Source organism: Pogoniulus pusillus, chromosome 4, assembly GCF_015220805.1.
Source record: "Pogoniulus pusillus isolate bPogPus1 chromosome 4, bPogPus1.pri, whole genome shotgun sequence".
Taxonomy (NCBI): domain Eukaryota; kingdom Metazoa; phylum Chordata; class Aves; order Piciformes; family Lybiidae; genus Pogoniulus; species Pogoniulus pusillus.
In genome coordinates this window covers 47,714,540-47,734,852 of record NC_087267.1, presented here as the reverse complement: position 1 = coordinate 47,734,852, position 20,313 = coordinate 47,714,540, and the positions used below count along the sequence as shown (strand labels likewise).

The following is a 20,313-nucleotide window of genomic DNA, read 5'->3' as shown; positions in this document are numbered from 1 at the left end:
GGCCCACGTAATCAGGTCCTACGCACGGGCACATCGACGCAGGCTGGTGCCTGGCATCACTGCACCCTTTGATGTGGCACCTACCTGGCACTGGCACCACACACCAAGGGTGCCAGGGTGCCAGCTGTCAGTGCTGGGCAGTGGCTGCCTCCCATGCCCAGTCACATGGCACCAATGCCAAGTATGTCTTTTGTCCCAGGTTGGCACTTGGGTGCTGGCATTGCCCCAGCCTGCAGAACACCCGGGGAAGGGAGCTGGCATAGGGGTGGGCATGGAGGGGAAGAACCACATAGCCCCCAGGATGGGGGGCAGGGAATGCCCATCACTGTGCCAGGGTGGTTGGCAGGAGATGCCCAGCCTTGTGCCAGGCTGGAGGGCAGAGGATGCCCAGTTTAGTGTGAGGACACAGGGCAGGCAGTGCCCAGATCTGTGCCAGGACAATGGCAGAGAGTGCCTACCTTAGTGCCAGTGCAGAGGGCAGAGGATGCCCAGATTCATGCCAGAACAGTGCCCAGCTCTGTGCCAGAATGGAGGGCAGCAAATGTCCAGTTGCATGCCAGGATGGAGAGACAAAGATGCCCAGTTCTGTGCCAGGTCAGAGGGCATGGAATACCCAGAACTGTGCCCTTACAGTGGGTAGGGAATGCCCAGGTCTTGCCAGGGTGGAGTGCAGGGGATCCTGAGCTCCATGCCAGGATGAGGGGCAGAGAGTGCCCAGCTCTGTGCCAGGTGATGCCTTGGTCTGTGCCATGCTGGAGGGCAGAGAGTGTCCAGGTCTGTGCCAGGACCGAGGGCAGGCAGTGCCCAGCTCCATGCCAGGCACTGTCCAGCTCTGTGCCAGGACAGAGGGCAGAGAATCCCAGCCCCATGCCAGGAGCTGCTCAGTCCCATCCTAGGGCAGAAGATGCCCACTTCACTCTGAGGGCAGAGGGCAGGCAATGCCCAGCTCTGTGCCAGGACAGGGCCAGGGGAGGTGCCACGGGCAGAAGGGCACTGGCCGGGGGTCCCCCCCACTCAGCCATCCCTGGCACAGGGCCGCTGGCAGCGATGCCAGCCCTGCCTGCCCCCGCAGCCCTGCGCCCGTCACGCCCCGAGATCAAACCGGGCACAGCAGGCACCAATCCTGCCCGGGCTGTGCCAGCCGGGAAAGCCCTGGCAGAGTGGGCAGGCACAGAGCTGCCTGGGGGCTCAGCACCCAAACAGTGGGGCTCAGCACCCAGCCATGGGGCTCAGCACCCAAACAGTGGGGATCAGCACCCATCTGTGGGGCTCAGCACCCAAACAGTGGGGATCAGCACCCAGCCGTGGGGCTCAGCACCCAGCCGTGGGGCTCAGCACCCATCTGTGGGGCTCAGCACCCAGCCGTGGGGCTCAGCACCCAGCCGTGGGGCTCAGCACCCAGCCATGGGGCTCAGCACCCAAACAGTGGGGATCAGCACCCATCTGTGGGGCTCAGCACCCAGCCGTGGGGCTCAGCACCCATCTGTGGGGCTCAGCACCCAGCCGTGGGGCTCAGCACCCAGCCATGGGGCTCAGCACCCAGCCATGGGGCTCAGCACCCAAACAGTGGGGATCAGCACCCATCTGTGGGGCTCAGCACCCAGCCGTGGGGCTCAGCACCCAGCCGTGGGGCTCAGCACCCAAACAATGGGACTCAGCACCCAGCCGTGGGGCTCAGCACCCATCTGTGGGGCTCAGCACCCAAACAGTGGGGATCAGCACCCATCTGTGGGGCTCAGCACCCAAACAGTGGGGATCAGCACCCAGCCGTGGGGCTCAGCACCCAGCCGTGGGGCTCAGCACCCAGCCATGGGGCTCAGCACCCAAACAGTGGGGATCAGCACCCATCTGTGGGGCTCAGCACCCAGCCGTGGGGCTCAGCACCCATCTGTGGGGCTCAGCACCCAGCCGTGGGGCTCAGCACCCAGCCATGGGGCTCAGCACCCAGCCATGGGGCTCAGCACCCAAACAGTGGGGATCAGCACCCATCTGTGGGGCTCAGCACCCAGCCGTGGGGCTCAGCACCCAGCCGTGGGGCTCAGCACCCAAACAATGGGACTCAGCACCCAGCCGTGGGGCTCAGCACCCATCTGTGGGGCTCAGCACCCAAACAGTGGGGATCAGCACCCATCTGTGGGGCTCAGCACCCAGCCGTGGGGCTCAGCACCCACCCGTGGGGCTCAGCACCCAAACAATGGGACTCAGCACCCAGCCGTGGGGCTCAGCACCCATCTGTGGGGCTCAGCACCCAAACAGTGGGGATCAGCACCCATCTGTGGGGCTCAGCACCCAGCCGTGGGGCTCAGCACCCAGTCATGGGGCTCAGCACCCAAACAGTGGGGATCAGCACCCAGCCGTGGGGCTCAGCACCCAGCCATGGGGCTCAGCACCCAAACAGCAGGGATCAGCACCCAGCCGTGGGGCTCAGCACCCATCTTTGGGGCTCAGCACCCATCTGTGGGGCTCAGCACCCATCTTTGGGGCTCAGCACCGATCCATGGGACTCAGCACCCACCTGTGGGGCTCAGCACTCTCTCAGGATGCTCAGCACCGATCCGTGGGACTCAGCACCCATCTTTGGGGCTCAGCACCCAGCAGCCAGGGAGGGAGGCTGCAGCAGTGGCCCTGGCACAGCCCATGCCCTGTCACCCATCATCGCCCTGCCAGTGCCAGCGCTGACGCAGGGCTGATGCTGTGGGTGGGGGCAGCAGGCACAGCCTGGCACAGCTCCAGGGAGGAGTCCTGGCACGGGTTGGGCTGGAGACAGCTCCAAGCTGGGATCCAAGATCACATTGGGTGATTCTGTGCTCCACAACCTCCCTGGGCAACCTGTGCCAGGGGTCACCCCTCTCACTTCCTCCTAACGTCCAGTGCCAGTCTCCCCTCTGCCACTTCAAACCCAGCACACGGCCATGGGGCTCAGCACCCATCCTTGGGGCTCAGCACCCATCTGTGTCATCCAGGCTGCACAGCCCCAACTCTCTCAGCCTGTGCTCACAGCAGAGCTGCTGCAGCCCTCTCAGCATCTTGGTGGCCTCCTCTGCACTGCCTCCAACACTTCCATGTGCTGCTTGTGCTGGGGGCTCCAGAACTGCCCCCAGGACTGCAGGTGGGGTGTGAGGAGAGCAGAGCCAAGGGGCAGAGTCCCCTCCCTTGCCCTGTGCCCACACTGCTCTTGCTGCACCCAGCACAGGGTTGTGTCTGGGCTGCACTCACACTGCAGGCTCCTGTGGAGCTTTGCATCAGCCCAGACCCCCAGGGCCTGTTCCTCAGGGCTGCTCTCATCCATTCCCCACCCAGCCTGCAGCTGTGCCTGGGACTGCACCCACCCAGCTGCAGGACCTTGCACCTGGCCTTGTTGGCTGTCCTGAGGACAGCAAGGAAGCTTCCAGCACTGCTCTGGGCACCCTGGCACAGGCTCTCAGTGATCTTCCACCACCACTCAGCCTGAAGCCACCAGGGCTGAGGCTGGGCTCTGCTGAACCCCAGGGCTGGGCTGTGCTGAACCCCAGGGCTGGGGCTGGGCTGTGCTGACCTCCAGGAGCTGAGGCTGGGCTGTGCTGAACCCCAGGGCTGGGCTCTGCTGAACCCCAGGAGCTGGGGCTGGGCTGTGCTGAACCCCAGGAGCTGAGGCTGGGCTGTGCTGAACCCCAGGAGCTGAGGCTGGGCTGTGCTGAACCCCAGGGCTGGGCTGTGCTGAACCCCAGGAGCTGAGGCTGGGCTGTGCTGAACCCCAGGAGCTGGGGCTGGGCTCTGCTGAACCCCAGGGCTGGGCTGTGCTGTGCTGAACCCCAGGGCTGTGCTGTGCTGAACCCCAGGGCTGGGCTGTGCTGAACCCCAGGGCTGGGCTGTGCTGTGCTGAACCCCAGGGCTGGGCTGTGCTGAACCCCAGGGCTGGGCTCTGCTGAACCCCAGGGCTGTGCTGTGCTGTGCTGAACCCCAGGGCTGGGCTGTGCTGTGCTGAACCCCAGGGCTGGGCTCTGCTGAACCCCAGGGCTGGGCTCTGCTGAACCCCAGGGCTGGGCTGTGCTGTGCTGAACCCCAGGGCTGGGCTGTGCTGAACCCCAGGGCTGTGCTGTGCTGTGCTGAACCCCAGGGCTGTGCTGTGCTGAACCCCAGGGCTGTGCTGTGCTGAACCCCAGGGCTGGGCTGTGCTGTGCTGGACCCCAGGGCTGTGCTGTGCTGAACCCCAGGGCTGGGGCTGTGCTGTGCTGAACCCCAGGGCTGGGGCTGTGCTGTGCTGAACCCCAGGGCTGGGCTGTGCTGTGCTGAACCCCAGGGCTGGGCTGTGCTGGACCCCAGGGCTGGGCTGTGCTGTGCTGGACCCCAGGGCTGGGCTGTGCTGAACCCCAGGGCTGGGCTGTGCTGTGCTGAACCCCAGGGCTGGGCTGTGCTGTGCTGAAGCCCAGGGCTGTGCTGTGCTGAACCCCAGGGCTGGGCTGTGCTGTGCTGAACCCCAGGGCTGTGCTGTGCTGAACCCCAGGGCTGGGCTGTGCTGTGCTGGACCCCAGGGCTGGGGCTGTGCTGTGCTGAACCCCAGGGCTGTGCTGTGCTGAACCCCAGGGCTGGGCTGTGCTGAACCCCAGGGCTGGGCTGTGCTGTGCTGAACCCCAGGGCTGTGCTGTGCTGGACCCCAGGGCTGTGCTGTGCTGAACCCCAGGGCTGGGGCTGTGCTGTGCTGAACCCCAGGGCTGGGCTGTGCTGTGCTGAACCCCAGGGCTGGGCTGTGCTGAACCCCAGGGCTGGGCTGTGCTGTGCTGAACCCCAGGAGCTGGGGCTGTGCTGTGCTGAAGCCCAGGGCTGTGCTGTGCTGAACCCCAGGGCTGGGCTCTGCTGAACCCCAGGGCTGGGCTGTGCTGTGCTGAACCCCAGGGCTGTGCTGTGCTGAACCCCAGGGCTGGGCTCTGCTGAACCCCAGGGCTGGGCTGTGCTGTGCTGAACCCCAGGGCTGGGCTGTGCTGAACCCCAGGGCTGGGCTGTGCTGTGCTGAACCCCAGGGCTGTGCTGTGCTGGACCCCAGGGCTGTGCTGTGCTGGACCCCAGGGCTGTGCTGTGCTGAACCCCAGGGCTGGGGCTGGGCTCTGCTGAACCCCAGGGCTGGGCTGTGCTGAACCCCAGGGCTGGGCTGTGCTGTGCTGAACCCCAGGGCTGTGCTGTGCTGGACCCCAGGGCTGGGCTGTGCTGTGCTGAAGCCCAGGGCTGTGCTGTGCTGAACCCCAGGGCTGTGCTGTGCTGTGCTGAACCCCAGGGCTGTGCTGTGCTGAACCCCAGGGCTGTGCTGTGCTGAACCCCAGGGCTGGGCTGTGCTGTGCTGGACTCCAGGGCTGGGCTGTGCTGTGCTGAACCCCAGGGCTGTGCTGTGCTGAACCCCAGGGCTGGGCTGTGCTGTGCTGGACCCCAGGAGCTGGGGCTGTGCTGAACCCCAGGAGCTGGGGCTGTGCTGAACCCCAGGAGCTGAGGCTGGGCTCTGCTGAACCCCAGGGCTGGTTCCTCACTGCACGGCTGGGTCATGATGCTCTCCTCAGGGCACTGAAGTGCTGCTGGGAGAGATGTGGGAGAGGAGGTTTGGGGCTTGACCTGTGGTTGGGTCTGGATGTTCTGGAGCCATGGAGAGGCCTGGAGCAGCAGAGGAGGCCCCAGGAGGAGGTCATGGACATCAAATCCAAGCTCTGGCCCAGGAGGCAACCCCAAAGCCCTTTTTATTCAGAGCAAAGTTCTGCCCCTGCCCTGCTGGCACCTACAGAGCTCTGCAGCCCAGCACCACCCTTGGCACTTGGGCTGCCTGCAGCTGCTGGCACCAGCATGGCACCTGCTGGGGGTGCAGGGAGCTGGATCCTACCCACCCCATGGCCCCCGTGGGGGTGGGTCACAGCACACCAAGCCACTTCTGAGCACCCCAGCTCCTGTGCCACAGCTCCAAAGGCTGGCACAGCTCCTGCCAGGCCTCTGCTTGGCACCTCCAGAGGTACCAGCTGCAGCCCTCACAGCACCCAGGGAGAGGACAGGGAGGGGGACAGGGAAGGGGACAGGGAGGGGGACAGGGAAGGGGACAGGGAAGGGGACAGGAAGGGGACAGGGAAGGGGACAGGGAAGGAGACAGGGAAGGGGACAGGGAAGGAGACAGGGAAGGGGACAGGGAAGGGGACAGGGAAGGGGACAGGGAAGGGGACAGGAAGGGGACAGGAAGGGGACAGGGAAGGGGACAGGGAAGGGGACAGGGAAGGGGACAGGGAAGGGGACAGGAAGGGGACAGGGAAGGAGACAGGGAAGGGGACAGGGAAGGGGACACAACTCATCCCCCAGCAAGGTTCTGAGCCCCCTCCCCCAACCCTGCCTCTGTCCCGCTGCACACCTGAGGGGGGGTCGGTCTGGGGGTGCCAGGGGGGTCCCAGTTCGGAGCCGGGGAGGTGGCCCAGAGGTCAGCAGCACAGAGACATGCTCCAGGCACCGTGACCCGAGTGAAGGAGCTCCCAAGGGGAGGGGGGGGGCTGCTGGTGTGTGTCCCCCACCCCACCTCAGTAGAGCCCCTCAGAGCCAGGCGCACCCCAAAGCATGAAGGTGGCCAAGGGGCTGTGGGGTGGCACTGGGGGTGCGGGCAGGAGGTTGGCAGAGAGGTGCCCACGAGCCTGGGGGGGCAGCAGGACCAAAGGGGGGGGCTCCAGGGGCTGCCAGGGAGCTGCAGGAGGGCTGCCTGCGGGATGCAAATGGGGAGGGGGTCGGGAAGGGTCCCCAGCCCCACAGGGTGCCAGGGGGCACTGGTACCCTGCACCAGGGTGGGGCTGGGGGTCAGTGAGGGGTGGGCAACATGCCAAGCCCATGCAGCCTGGGGGTCCCCACACCCCAGGGGTCCCAGCACCCCAAAGGGGTCCCACACCCAGCTGCTGCCCCCCACCCTGCTCATACTTGGGGTCCCAGCACCCCAGGGGGTCCCACACCAATCTACTGCCTCCCACCCTACTCAGGGACCCAGCACCCCAAAGGGGTCCCACACCCAGCTATTGCCCCCACCCTGCTCATACTTGGGGTCCCAGCACCCCAAAGTGTCCCACACCCAGCTGCTACCCTGCACTCTACTCATACTTGGGGTCCCACCACCCCAGGGGGTTCCATCTCCAGCTGCTGCCCCCCCCAGCTGCTGGGGGTGCCAGGCCCCTGCCAGCCTGCTTACCAGAGCAGGACTGGTCCCCCCCCGGAGCTGCAGAGGTGCAGAGGGGCTGAGGCAGCAGGGAAGCTGCTGAGGACATGGCTGTGGCCATCACCCTGCCCATGGGCCAGGCCCTGGCTGTGGAGGGGCTGTGATGGGCTGGTGGAGGTGGCCAGGAGGTGCTGGATGGGGAGCAGAGAGTAGGATGTCATGGACCAGACTGTGACCATGATCATGACCAAGACTATGACCATAACCATGATCACAACCATGACTATGACCATGACCAAGGCCATGACCAATGCCACAACCATGACCAACACCATGACCGTAACCATCACCATGCCCATGACCAACATTGTGACCATGGCCAAGGCCATGACCATCACCGTGCCCATGACCAACACTGTAACCATGACCACAACCCTGACCATGGAGAGGCTGTGGTGAGTTGATGGAGGTGGCCAGGAGGTGTTGGATGGGGAGCAGAGTGGGATGTCATGGACCACGACCATAGCCATGACTCTGACCAAGACCATGACCAATGCCATGACTATAACCATGACTGTAACCATAACCATGACTATGACCAAGACCATGACCAACGCCATGGCTATAACCATGACTATGACCAACACCATGACCATAACCATGACCATGACTATGACCATGACCAACACCATGACCAAGGCCATGACCAATGCCATGACTATGACCATAACCATGACCAAGGCCATGAACAACACCAACACCATGACCATGGCCATGACCACGGAGAGGCTGTGGTGAGCTGGTGAAGGTGGCCAGGAGGTTCTGATTGGGGAACAGAGAGCAGGATCTCATCCGTGGGGACACCTTGGAGGGCACCTTCCATGGTGGCACCAGGAGAGCCCCTCTCTGGCTCATGGCCTGCAGAGGCTGCCCAGAACCTCCTCAGCAGCTCATTCTCAGGCTGTGGGGTGGGAAGGGACCCCCCAAGCATCTCCTACCTGTGTGGAGCTGGTGGCTCTCGTGGGCAAGGGGCAGAAAGCAGCCATGGCCACACCACAGGGCAGGAGCCAGTCGTGCCAGGAGCCTGGGAGGGGGGAAGGGATGGCAGCGTGGTGAGGATGGCACCACCTGTGCCACCAGCTCTGCTTTTGAGGCTGGGATGGCAGCTGGTGACTTGGGCACCGTTTGTGCCACCAGCTGTGACACTGGCAGGGTGAAGACCACCTCAGGCTGGTGGTGGGACACAAGAAGGTGCCCACCTCCTCTGCACAGCCCTGGAACTGGGGAGCAAAGCAAGCTGCCCAGTGCCCAGTTTCAGCTCTGCCCACCCCTGGACTCCAGCCACTCCCTCCCCTTTCCCTGGGCACCAGGTGCCACCTTCTGTCCCACTCCAGCCTGTGGGTTGTCACCTGCAGCCCCAGCAGCTTCCAGCTTCTGCCTGGCCTGGCGCCTCCACTTGGCTCTTCGGTTCGAGAACCACACCTGGGGAGGTTGGAGGGCAGCTCTGCAGGTGCCAGCCCCCACCCCCTGGCACCCCCATCCTTGGCACATGGGTTCTTCACACACCCCTGGCCATGGGCATGGGCAGAGGAAGTACTCTGAGCCTGGGGCAGCTCCACCTCGTGGTGCTGCAAGCTCAGGCCAAAGGTCCAGAGGTCATCTCCAGCGCAGGGCATGGCAGCCACTAACGGGCATTGCCAGGGCATCAGGTGACTGCCTGTGTGGGCACCACTGCCCTGGCACAGGAGGGCACTGCCTGGGCACCAGGGTGGGAGAAACTGGGCCGAGAGTGGGAAGGGGAGGGAGAAGGGAAGGGAAGGGAAGGGAAGGGAAGGGAAGGGAAGGGAAGGGAAGGGAAGGGAAGGGAAGGGAAGGGAAGGGAAGGGAAGGGAAGGGAAGGGAAGGGAGAAGGGAAGGGAAGGGAAGGAAGGAAGGGAAGGGAAGGGAAGGGAAGGGAAGGGAAGGGAAGGGAAGGGAAGGGAAGGGAAGGGAAGGGAAGGGAAGGGAAGGGAAGGGAAGGGAGAAGGGAAGGGGATGGCATGAAACTGGCAGAGGCTTGACAGAAGACAGGGCGTTCCCAGAGCGTGCCCTGGACGGGTGTGTGCCAGGGAGCATGCCAGGGGGTGTGCCAGGGGGGCCTGTCATGGAGTCTGTGGTGCTTTGTGCCACAGAATGTGCCATGAAGCATGCCAGAGAGCATGTTAAGCACTGTGCCATGGAGTATGCCACAGAGTGTGCCAGGCAGTGTGCCATGGCTTGTGCCAGGGAGCATGCCAAGGATTGTGCAGCAGAGCGTGCCAGGGAGCCTGCCATGGCTCCACAGCCTCACACTGCCCACCCTTGCCCCACGGCAACAAGGTCGCAGCAGTGCTCCCACAGGCCCTGGGCAGAGCTGAGGTGCCAGGCACAGAGGCTGCTGCCTGAGGGTCCCTATCCTCTGTCCCTGCAGACATCAGAGTCTGGCACCTCCTGGCACTGCCAGCCCTGCCCCACTCATGCCATCAGATGGCACAGAATCTTGAGGTGTCCACTAGTGCCAAGGTTTGGAGGTGTCCCCATGTGCCAGGAGGGTGCCCTGTGTCCCCCCAGAGCTGGCAGGCTTGGCACTCCTGAGGCCAACAGCTCGTGTGGGCATGCTTTGGGCGAGCAGGACCATGCCAGGAGAGGTACCAGCAGCTGGTGGGGCACCTCCTTACCCTGATGGTTGCGTGGGGCAGCTGGGTGACCTCTGCCAGCCTCTCCCTGGTGGCACTGTCTGGGTATTGTCCTCTCTGGAATTCTGCAAGGTGAGACCCAACCTGTGTGGGCACAGCCACCCCCTGGCACCTTTGGTGGGTGATGCCAGGCTGGGTGGCTGCAGCTGCTCCATCACCAAGCCCTCGGGGAGGTTTGGGGCACCACAACCATGACCCAAAGAGTGCCCACCCGAGAAAGGACAATTCCCACCCTTGGCAGTGGCTTTGCTTCAGCCTGGCACCACACAACGTGGCACAGGAGATGCCAGTCGCTTGGTTGGCATCTCCAGCAGAACCAAACCTTGCTCCAGAGCTTCTGATTGCTGGCTGGAGAAGATGGTCCTGGTCCTCTGCTGGGTGCCCAAGAGCAGCTGCTGGCTGGGTCTGGACCTCTGAGCTGGGTGCTGGGTGCCCAAGGAGATGGTGGCACCAGTTGTGGTGGGTGAGTGGCATCCTGGGGAGCGTGGGGCAGAAGGGGCACTGGGAGGGGACACTGTGGGGACAAGAAAGGCAGGAGGTAGCCCAGGTCTGCATGCACAAGTGGGTGGGTGGCAGCAGGAGCAGATTCAGCCTGGATGTGGTGCCCTGGCATCACCCAGGGCTGGGCTCAGGGGTGGGCTCTGGGACCTCCCCACACCAACTGATCTCCCTAACCCTCTGGCTCCACTCTGACTCGAGCTTGGCACTGAGCCTCTGTCCTGCCCTCCTCATGGCCTCTCAGAGCCCCAGCTCAGCTGGGTCAAGCTGGCAAAGTGCCCTCCAAGTTGCCTCCACGCCTGGCACTGTGGGCAGAGGCACTGAGTGCAGCCTCAGCAAGGTTGCTGCCCACACCAAGCTGTGTGCTGCAGCAGCCAGGCTGAGGGCAGGGATCCAGCCAGAGGCACCTGGGCAGGCTGCAGAGGTGGGCACAGGCCAAGCTCAGGAGGTGCAACAAGACCAAGGGCAAGGTCCTGCAGCTGGGTGGAGGCAATGCCAAGCACCAATGCAGGCTGGGCAGTGCCAGGCTGGAGAGTAGCCCTGAGCAGAGGCACTTGGGGGTGCTGCTGGAGGAGAAGCTCAGCAGGAGCCAGCAGTGTGCACTTGCAGCCCAGAAAGCCAAGCAGAGCCTGGGCTGCAGCAGCAGCAGTGTGGCCAGCAGGTGGAGGGAGGTGATTCTGCCCCTCTGCTGTGCTCTGCGGAGACCCCAGCTGGAGTCCTGCATCCAGCTCTGGAGCCCCTGGGACAAGAGGGCTGTGGAGATGCTGGAGAGGGTCCAGAGCAGGGCCAGGAGGATGCTGAGAGGCTGCAGCAGCTCTGCTGTGAGCCCAGCCTGAAAGAGTTGGGGCTGTGCAGGCTGCAGCAGAGGAGGCTCCCAGGTGACCTTCTTGTGGCCTGCCAGCATCTGAAGGGGGCTACAAGAAAGCTGGGGAGGGACTTCTGAGGCTGTGAGGGAGTGCCAGGCCTGGGGGGAATGGAGCAAAGGTGGAGGTGAGGAGGAAGTTGCTGAGCAGGAGAGTGGTGAGAGGCTGGAATGGGTTGCCCAGGGAGGTGGTTGAGGCCCCATGGCTGGAGGTGTTTGAGGCCAGGCTGGCTGAGGCTGTGTGCAGCCTGCTCTAGGGTAGGGCAGGGCATGGCAGTTCCAAGCCTGCCACAAAGGAGCCAGGGCCGAGCTTGGCATTCCTGCTCCACCGCAGTAAGTGGCACAGGCTCGCCCCAAGGCTGCAGGCTGCCCACTGCTGAGTGTGGCAGTGCCACTCTGTGGCCAAACCCCTGCCAAGGTTCTGACCCTCCCCAGGGGATGAGTGGCCCAGAGGCAGCCTTGGGCAGACTTTTCCCACCCAATTAGAACCCAATTAAGGTAATTAATGGGTGTGGAGTTGTGGGTGGGGCTGGCAGAACGCGAGTGAGCTGCTGCTGCCCCTGAACCATGCCAGCTGCATCAGTGCTCTCCCGCGGGGTGCCAGCCCCGGGGTGCCAGCCCCAGCAGGGCTCACCTGTCTCGGGCACCAGCTGGAGGTCGCTGGGTAGGCTCCGCAGCACTCGGTTGATGGAGGAGACCTGGGCAGGGGGAAGGTGAGGTTGGGCCACAGGGAAGGGCTGAGGGGTGGAGAGTCCACCTGAGTGGGCACTGCTTGGGCTTATGGGCATCCCCTGCTCCCTGGGCATCCCCTGCTCCCATGGGCATCCCCTGCTCCCATGGGCATCCCCTGCTCCCATGGGCATTGCTTGCTCCCTTGGGCATCCCTTGCTGCCATAGGGATCTCCTGCTCCCATGGGCATCTCCTGCTCCCATGGGCATCCCCTGCTCCCATGGGCATCCCCTGCTCCCTTGGGCATCTCCTGCTCCCATGGGCATCCCTTGCTGCCATAGGGATCTCCTGCTCTCATGGGCATCCCCTGCTCCCACGGGCATCTCCTGCTGCCATGGGCATCCCATACTGCCCACTGCAGGAGCTGGAGATGTGCTGAGGCTGATGCCCCAAATCCCATGCCCAAGGTGCTCTCCTGCACATGCCATGGATGCTCCATGCCAGGGACTCTCCATGCCTTGGACTGTTCATGCCAGGCCCGTGCCCACCTGCTCCTCTCTTTGCTGGCCAGGCCACCCTTCCCCTTTGCTGCACCACCACCATCCACCACGGGGCAACCTGCACCCTGGCACCGTGAGCTGCCCACCCCCAGGAGCTGCCATTTCATGGCCTATGCTGACCAGTGCCACTCGTGCCAGTCCCACCATGGCCTCCCAGTGCCCCAAACGGTGCCAAGCTCCCTGGGGAAGACTTCTCCTCACCTGCTTCTCCCAAGCTCTTCCTTTCACATCCCTCCCCATCCCCACCAGAGATGGACACCATCCTACACCACCCCCTCTGCAGGGGTGGGGAGCAGCACCCCCAGCCCTCCCCCAGCCCTCCCCCAGCCCCCCCGGCTCTGCCCACCCAGGGACTCACGCTGGGGGTCCTGTTGCTGGCACAGATGCCCTCAGCATGCAGCTGCTGTTGGATCTCCCAGGCAAAGAGCCAAGGCTGCTCCAGCTTCAGTTGGGTGATCCTGGCCACCACCTCGGGGGTCACCATGCGGGGCCTGCTGCCACCCCCAGCCTTGGGCTCCAGCCTGCCTGTCCTGTAGTAGTGGCCCAGGATCTTGCTGACACAGCCACTGGAGACCTGCAGGGCAGGGAAGCAGGGAGTGGGGTGGGCTGGGAGGGAGCCTCCAAGCTCTTCCTGTCCATGGGAACATAGAATGGGATGGGCTGGAAGGGAGCCTCCAAGCTCTTCATGTCCATGGAAGCATGGAATGGGATGGGCTGGAAGGGACCCTCCAAGCTCTTCCTGTCCATGGAAGCATGGAATGGGATGGGCTGGAAGGGACCCTCCAAGCTCTTCCTGTCCATGGAAGCATGGAATGGGATGGGCTGGGAGGGACCCTCCAAGCTCTTCCTGTCCATGGCAGCATGGAATGGGATGGGCTGGAAGGGAGCCTACAAGCTCTTCATGTCCATGGGAGCATGGAATGGGATGGACTGGAAGGGACCCTCCAAGCTCTTCATGTCCATGGGAGCATGGAATGGGATGGGCTGGAAGGGACCCTCCAAGCTCTTCCTGTCCATGTAAGCATGGAATGGGATGGGCTGGGAGGGACCCTCCAAGCTCTTCCTGTCCATGGCAGCATGGAATGGGATGGGCTGGAAGGGACCCTCCAAGCTCTTCATGTCCATGGCAGCATGGAATGGGATGGGCTGGGAGGGACCCTCCAAGCTCTTCCTGTCCATGGCAGCATGGAATGGGATGGGCTGGAAGGGAGCCTCCAAGCTCTTCCTGTCCATGTAAGCATGGAATGGGATGGGCTGGGAGGGAGCCTCCAAGCTCTTCATGTCCATGGGAGCATGGAATGGGATGGACTGGAAGGGACCCTCCAAGCTCTTCATGTCCATGGGAGCATGGAATGGGATGGGCTGGAAGGGACCCTCCAAGCTCTTCCTGTCCATGGCAGCATGGAATGGGATGGGCTGGAAGGGACTTGGCCTTGTTCAAGCTCATCCCACTGGCCTCTGCCCACCCATCCAGCCTGGTAAGGTCCAGTCCCAGAAGGGACCCCTTAGGGACACCATTTGTCACCCATCCCCACTTGGACATCAGCTCATTGAGCACTCCCCTTTGGATCCAACCATCCCACCAACTCCTCATCCACTGAGCAGGCCACCCCTCAAATCCATCTCTCTACAGAGCTCCAGGGATGTGCTGGACCTCCTCAAAGGCTTTAGAGAGGCACCAACAGATGCCAGCTGTTGCTCTTCTCTTGGCCACTGCTGTAGCTCCTCCATCCTAGAAGGCCACCAGGTGGGCCAGATGCCCTTGGTGGTGCCACCAAATCCACCATCCTAGAAGGCCACCAGACAGGACCTGCCCTTGGTGATGCCACCAAATCCATCCCTCCACTTTGGAGAGCAGGAGGCTGGGGTGGACCTCCTCAAAGGCTTTAGAGCAGCACTGGCAGATGCCAGCTGCTGGTCTCCCCTTGGACACTGTTGTAGTTCCACCATGCTAGGAGGGCACCAGGTGGGTCAGACAGGCCCTGCCCTTGGTGAGGCCACCCAACCCCCCCACCAAACCCATCTCTCCCCTTTGGAGAGCAGGAGGTGGTGCTGGACCTCCTCAGAGCCTTCAGAGCAGCAGCGACAGATGGCAGCTGCCAGCCTCCCCTTGGCCACTGCTGGGAGAGGCAGGGCAGAGGCTGGTAGGGAGAAGGCTGTGGAGGAGCAGGAGCTGTCCCCAGCCCCCCCCTGCCCGAGGGGCACCTTGAGGCTGCGGGAGATGTCCGAGGTCCTCAGCCCGCGGGCTGCCAGCTCGATGATGCTCCTCCTCTTGCAGGCGGGCAGGGGGCGCCCATTGACGAAGACACCTCCCAGCTGGTTCACTCCACTGCCCCCTGCGGGAAGCCCAAGCAGAGGGTGATGGAGCTGGGGGGAGGGACACAGACCTTGAGGGTTCCTCCCTCCTGGGGGGTCCTCCTAGAGACCCCCGAGGTGAAGAAGTGGTGGAGTTGGGGACCTCTGTGCACTGAGTGGGGTGGAGTCAGCACCCCTGCAGGTGTGGCACGGGGGGGATGTGGCACCTGGGGACAGCGTTTAGTGGCAGTGGTGGGCAGGGGTTGGTGGTTGGACCAGGTGACCTCAGAGGTCTTGTCTAACCTTAATGGTTTTGTGGCTTGCTGGCTTGTGGGGCAGGGAATGGTGAGGAACATCCCAGGTGGAGCAGGAGTGGGCAGGGACTGGTGAGGAACATCTCAGGTGGGGCAGGAGAGGCAGGGACTGGTGAGGAACATCCCAGGTGGGGCAGGAGAGGCAGGGAATGGTGAGGAACATCCCAGGTGGAGCAGGAGAGGCAGGGAATGGTGAGGAACATCCCAGGTGGGGCAGGAGAGGCAGGGACTGGTGAGGAACATCCCAGGTGGAGCAGGAGTGGGCAGGGAATGGTGAGGAACATCCCAGGTGGGGCAGGAGAGGCAGGGAATGGTGAGGAACATCCCAGGTGGAGCAGGAGAGGCAGGGAATGGTGAGGAACATCCCAGGTGGGGCAGGAGAGGCAGGGAATGGTGAGGAACATCCCAGGTGGGGCAGGAGTGGGCAGGGACTGGTGAGGAACATCCCAGGTGGAGCAGGAGTGGGCAGGGAATGGTGAGGAACATCCCAGGTGGGGCAGGAGTGGGCAGGGACTGGTGAGGAACATCCCAGGTGGAGCAGGAGTGGGCAGGGACTGGTGAGGAACATCCCAGGTGGAGCAGGAGTGGGCAGGGAATGGTGAGGAACATCTCAGGTGGAGCAGGAGAGGCAGGGAATGGTGAGGAACATCCCAGGTGGAGCAGGAGAGGCAGGGAATGGTGAGGAACATCCCAGGTGGGGCAGGAGAGGCAGGGAATGGTGAGGAACATCTCAGGTGGGGCAGGAGTGGGCAGGGAATGGTGAGGAACATCCCAGGTGGGGCAGGAGAGGCAGGGAATGGTGAGGAACATCCCAGGTGGGGCAGGAGAGGCAGGGAATGGTGAGGAACATCCCAGGTGGGGCAGGAGAGGCAGGGAATGGTGAGGAACATCCCAGGTGGGGCAGGAGTGGGCAGGGAATGGTGAGGAACATCCCAGGTGGGGCAGGAGTGGGCAGGGAATGGTGAGGAACATCCCAGGTGGGGCAGGAGTGGGCAGGGAATGGTGAGGAACATCCCAGGTGGAGCAGGAGTGGGCAGGGAATGGTGAGGAACATCCCAGGTGGAGCAGGAGTGGGCAGGGAATGGTGAGGAACATCCCAGGTGGAGCAGGAGAGGCAGGGAATGGTGAGGAACATCCCAGGTGGGGCAGGAGAGGCAGGGAATGGTGAGGAACATCCCAGGTGGGGCAGGAGAGGCAGGGAATGGTGAGGAACATCCCAGGTGGGGCAGGAGAGGCAGGGAATGGTGAGGAACATCCCAGGTGGGGCAGGAGAGGCAGGGAATGGTGAGGAACATCCCAGGTGGGGCAGGAGTGGGCAGGGAATGGTGAGGAACATCCCAGGTGGGGCAGGAGAGGCAGGGAATGGTGAGGAACATCCAGGTGGGGCAGGAGAGGCAGGGAATGGTGAGGAACATCCCAGGTGGAGCAGGAGAGGCAGGGACTGGTGAGGAACATCCCAGGTGGGGCAGGAGAGGCAGGGACTGGTGAGGAACATCCCAGGTGGGGCAGGAGTGGGCAGGGACTGGTGAGGAACATCCCAGGTGGAGCAGGAGTGGGCAGGGAATGGTGAGGAACATCCCAGGTGGAGCAGGAGTGGGCAGGGAATGGTGAGGAACATCCCAGGTGGAGCAGGAGTGGGCAGGGAATGGTGAGGAACATCTCAGGTGGAGCAGGAGAGGCAGGGAATGGTGAGGAACATCTCAGGTGGAGCAGGAGTGGGCAGGGAATGGTGAGGAACATCCCAGGTGGGGCAGGAGAGGCAGGGAATGGTGAGGAACATCCCAGGTGGAGCAGGAGTGGGCAGGGAATGGTGAGGAACATCCCAGGTGGAGCAGGAGAGGCAGGGAATGGTGAGGAACATCCCAGGTGGGGCAGGAGAGGCAGGGAATGGTGAGGAACATCCCAGGTGGGGCAGGAGAGGCAGGGAATGGTGAGGAACATCCCAGGTGGGGCAGGAGAGGCAGGGAATGGTGAGGAACATCCCAGGTGGGGCAGGAGTGGGCAGGGAATGGTGAGGAACATCCCAGGTGGGGCAGGAGAGGCAGGGAATGGTGAGGAACATCCCAGGTGGGGCAGGAGAGGCAGGGAATGGTGAGGAACATCCCAGGTGGAGCAGGAGAGGCAGGGACTGGTGAGGAACATCCCAGGTGGGGCAGGAGAGGCAGGGACTGGTGAGGAACATCCCAGGTGGGGCAGGAGTGGGCAGGGACTGGTGAGGAACATCCCAGGTGGAGCAGGAGTGGGCAGGGAATGGTGAGGAACATCCCAGGTGGAGCAGGAGTGGGCAGGGAATGGTGAGGAACATCTCAGGTGGAGCAGGAGAGGCAGGGACTGGTGAGGAACATCTCAGGTGGAGCAGGAGAGGCAGGGAATGGTGAGGAACATCCCAGGTGGAGCAGGAGAGGCAGGGAATGGTGAGGAACATCCCAGGTGGGGCAGGAGAGGCAGGGAATGGTGAGGAACATCCCAGGTGGGGCAGGAGAGGCAGGGAATGGTGAGGAACATCCCAGGTGGGGCAGGAGAGGCAGGGAATGGTGAGGAACATCCCAGGTGGGGCAGGAGAGGCAGGGAATGGTGAGGAACATCCCAGGTGGGGCAGGAGAGGCAGGGAATGGTGAGGAACATCCCAGGTGGAGCAGGAGAGGCAGGGAATGGTGAGGAACATCCCAGGTGGGGCAGGAGTGGGCAGGGACTGGTGAGGAACATCCCAGGTGGAGCAGGAGTGGGCAGGGACTGGTGAGGAACATCCCAGGTGGAGCAGGAGTGGGCAGGGAATGGTGAGGAACATCTCAGGTGGAGCAGGAGAGGCAGGGAATGGTGAGGAACATCCCAGGTGGAGCAGGAGAGGCAGGGAATGGTGAGGAACATCCCAGGTGGGGCAGGAGAGGCAGGGAATGGTGAGGAACATCCCAGGTGGGGCAGGAGTGGGCAGGGAATGGTGAGGAACATCCCAGGTGGGGCAGGAGTGGGCAGGGAATGGTGAGGAACATCCCAGGTGGGGCAGGAGTGGGCAGGGAATGGTGAGGAACATCCCAGGTGGGGCAGGAGAGGCAGGGAATGGTGAGGACCATCCCAGGTGACTCCATGAAGGAGCTGAAGAAGGCTCCTGCAGACAGAGGTGACAGCAGAAGACAGCTCCAAAGCTGGTGGCAGCCTGGGGTGGGCTGGGGGAATCCTTCCTCAAGGCTGGGCACTGGAGGAGGTGCTGGAACCTCCACTTCTGTGCTTCCCCTGGGGCTGGGAGGAGCCTGCAGAGCCACATCTGGAGCAGCTTCTGGCACCGAGTGCAGCTGCCTTGGTTGGTAGGGCAGAGGCCAGGAAGAGACCTCTCCAGCTCCCCCCCACCCCAGGAGCAGAAGGGTGCACCCCAAAGCCAGCCTGGGCAGCTGCCATCACCCACCTTGGTGCTGCATGCTGGAGCTCCACAGGGCTTCTGCTGCCTTGGGCTGCCCCAGGGGAGATGGACCTGCTGGGGGGGAGCTGCAGGTCAGGCCCTGGCCACCCTGCCCTGCCCACCCCGCTGGGAGGAGGATGGGGAGCAGAGGGTGGAGAGGCTTTGGGGTCCTTTCTCCTGTCCTCCTGCTCTGCCCTGCCTGCAAGACTGGGGCCAGAGAGGCTGGGAGCTGCTGGAGGGGGTCCTGCGGGGGCTGGCAGGGGGCTGAGGCTGAGAGAAGGGCAGGAAAGGGGGAGAAGGCTCTGGAGAAGGAGGAGAAGGGACTGGAGAAGGAGGAGAAGGTCAGGAGGAGGAGGAGAAGGGACTGGAGAAGGAGAAGAAGGTCAGGAGGAGAAGGAGAAGGGACTGGAGAAGGAGAAGAAGGTCAGGAGGAGGAGGAGAAGGGACTGGAGAAGGAGGAGAAGGTCAGGAGGAGAAGGAGAAGGGACTGGAGAAGGAGAAGAAGGTCAGGAGGAGGAGGAGAAGGGACTGGAGAAGGAGGAGAAGGTCAGGAGGAGGAGGAGAAGGGACTGGAGAAGGAGGAGAAGGTCAGGAGGAGAAGGAGAAGGGACTGGAGAAGGAGAAGAAGGTCAGGAGGAGGAGGAGAAGGGACTGGAGAAGGAGGAGAAGGTCAGGAGGAGAAGGAGAAGGGACTGGAGAAGGAGAAGAAGGTCAGGAGGAGGAGGAGAAGGGACTGGAGAAGGAGGAGAAGGTCAGGAGGAGAAGGAGAAGGGACTGGAGAAGGAGGAGAAGGTCAGGAGGAGGGGGAGAAGGTCAGGAGGAGGAGGAGAAGGTCTGGAGAAGGAGGAGAAGGTCTGGAGAAGGGGGAGAAGGCCTGGAGAAGGAGCAGAGGGCTCAGGTTGTGCAGTGTCCTTGGCTGGAGAGCTTCAGCCCCACCTGGCCCTCTGCTCCTGGGCAGGCTGCTGGAGCAGAGGGCTTGGGCTCTGCAGGGACCAGGTGCCAGTTTGACCCCCCTGTGAGCCTGGCACGGTCCTGGCATCCCTTTGAGGGATCTCAGAGGGGTTGTGACGCTTCTCACAGATCTTAAGGGGGTCCTGATCGCTCAGAGGGATCTCAGTGGATCCCGATCGCTCGGAGGGATCCGCGGGGGCGCAGAGCTGGGTCTCAGCGTGGCGCTGCGGGGCAGGGCAGGGCAGGGCAGGGCAGGGCAGGGGCAGGGCAGGGGCAGTGGGGAGCAGAGCCGAGGAGCCCTGGGGGAGCCCGCGGGGACAGCTCCTCCCCAGCCGGCTCCTGACCGGGACCTGCCTCCTGGCTCCAGGGGACCCAACCGCACCCTGCGGCGCTGGGCACAGCTGGCATCACCTGGTACCTGTGCGGCCGCCGGCAGCCTGGCACGGTGCTGCCGCTCGGGGGCACCTGCGGGGCTGGCACTGAGCTGGTCCTGAGTGGCCGCTGTGGAGCTGGCACGGGGCTGGTCCTGAGTGGCCCCTGTGGAGCTGGCACTGGTCTGGTCCTGAGTGGCCCCTGTGGAGCTGGCACGGGGCTGGTCCTGAGTGGCCCCTGTGGAGCTGGCACTGAGCTGAGTCCTGAGTGGCCCCTGTGGAGCTGGCACGGGGCTGGTCCTGAGTGGCCCCTGTGGAGCTGGCACGGGGCTGGTCCTGAGTGGCACCTGTGGAGCTGGCACGGGGCTGGTCCTGAGTGGCCCCTGTGGAGCTGGCACGGGGCTGGTCCTGAGTGGCCCCTGTGGAGCTGGCACTGGGCTGGTCCTGAGTAGCCCCTGTGGAGCTGGCACTGGTCTGATCCTGAGTGGCCCCTGTGGAGCTGGCACGGGGCTGGTCCTGAGTGGCCCCTGTGGAGCTGGCACTGAGCTG

At 63.6% G+C, this 20,313-nt stretch overlaps 1 protein-coding gene across 1 annotated transcript; it reads right to left on the bottom strand.

Annotated features, from left to right (window-relative positions):
* Nucleotides 1–10,100: 10,100 nt before the first annotated feature.
* LOC135174321 (paired box protein Pax-4-like) lies at nt 10,101–18,461 on the bottom strand. Its single transcript, XM_064141582.1, has 5 exons — nt 18,449–18,461; nt 14,645–14,775; nt 12,798–13,013; nt 11,844–11,907; nt 10,101–10,363 (listed from the first exon to the last, which is right to left on the bottom strand). Exons 1-5 carry the CDS (start codon nt 18,459–18,461, stop codon nt 10,101–10,103), a joined length of 687 nt encoding a protein of 228 aa, XP_063997652.1.
* Between the last annotated feature and the right edge of the window lie 1,852 nt (nt 18,462–20,313).